The sequence below is a fragment of the Orycteropus afer genome, unplaced genomic scaffold, assembly GCF_000298275.1.
Source record: "Orycteropus afer afer isolate SDZICR_OR568_19922 unplaced genomic scaffold, OryAfe1.0 scaffold00099, whole genome shotgun sequence".
Taxonomy (NCBI): domain Eukaryota; kingdom Metazoa; phylum Chordata; class Mammalia; order Tubulidentata; family Orycteropodidae; genus Orycteropus; species Orycteropus afer.
Genome location: NW_006921686.1, coordinates 1,069,560 through 1,070,196, shown reverse-complemented (window position 1 = coordinate 1,070,196; position 637 = coordinate 1,069,560). Strand labels below are relative to the sequence as shown.

The 637-nt window shown below is 73.3% G+C and overlaps 1 protein-coding gene across 1 annotated transcript in view; it reads right to left on the bottom strand.

Moving 5' to 3' along the window:
* PTOV1 (PTOV1 extended AT-hook containing adaptor protein) overlaps positions 1-351 on the bottom strand; it is a 10,440-nt gene extending 10,089 nt beyond the window's left edge. The window contains exon 1 of the mRNA XM_007943021.1: positions 181-351. Within this exon, the coding sequence (XP_007941212.1) occupies positions 181-351 (171 nt within the window). The remainder of the gene's footprint in view (positions 1-180) is intronic.
* Between the last annotated feature and the right edge of the window lie 286 nt (positions 352-637).

Genomic DNA, 637 nt, shown 5'->3' with positions numbered 1-637 from the left:
GTGCAAAACAAAGAGGAAAGCTCGGCTTGTACCACCTGGGGATGGGGGAGGACTGGGCGCCCACCCTTCGGGGAACCTAACCCCCGGATAGCAAGGGGGCGTGGTCAAAGGCGTGGCCCCAGGGGTGGGGCCGCGGGGGCGGGGCCGCGGAAGACTCTGGAAAAAGGGCGGGGGGCTCACCATGGGAGGCGCGGAACGGGCCCGGATCCGCGGCGGCTGCAGTCCCCGGGGGCTGGCCGGCCAGGAGCGCGAGCGGGCGGCGTGAGGTACGACGGGCCGCGGGGGTCGGCCGCGACCCCCAAGGGGGCCGCCAACCCCGGAGCGGTGTGGGGCGCGACGAGGACGGACCATGGCGGGCGCGTGGGCTGGGGGCTGCCCCGGGGCGCAGGGGGTGGATATGGGCGCCACCGAGGGGCGCGAGCTCGCAGCTTCGTGGGGGACAGGGGCCGGGCTGTACCAAGCGCAGAGAAGGCGCCGCCAGCGAGGGTTGCCGCGACCGAACCACTGCAGCCCGAGGGGGAGCCCGGCAAGCGCCCGGGAGGGGGCGTGGCCGGGCCGTACCAAGTGAGGGCTGGGGGGAGCCTTAGCCAAAGAAGACAGAAAGACCGAGCCCGGGGTGATGGAATTGAGAAACCCA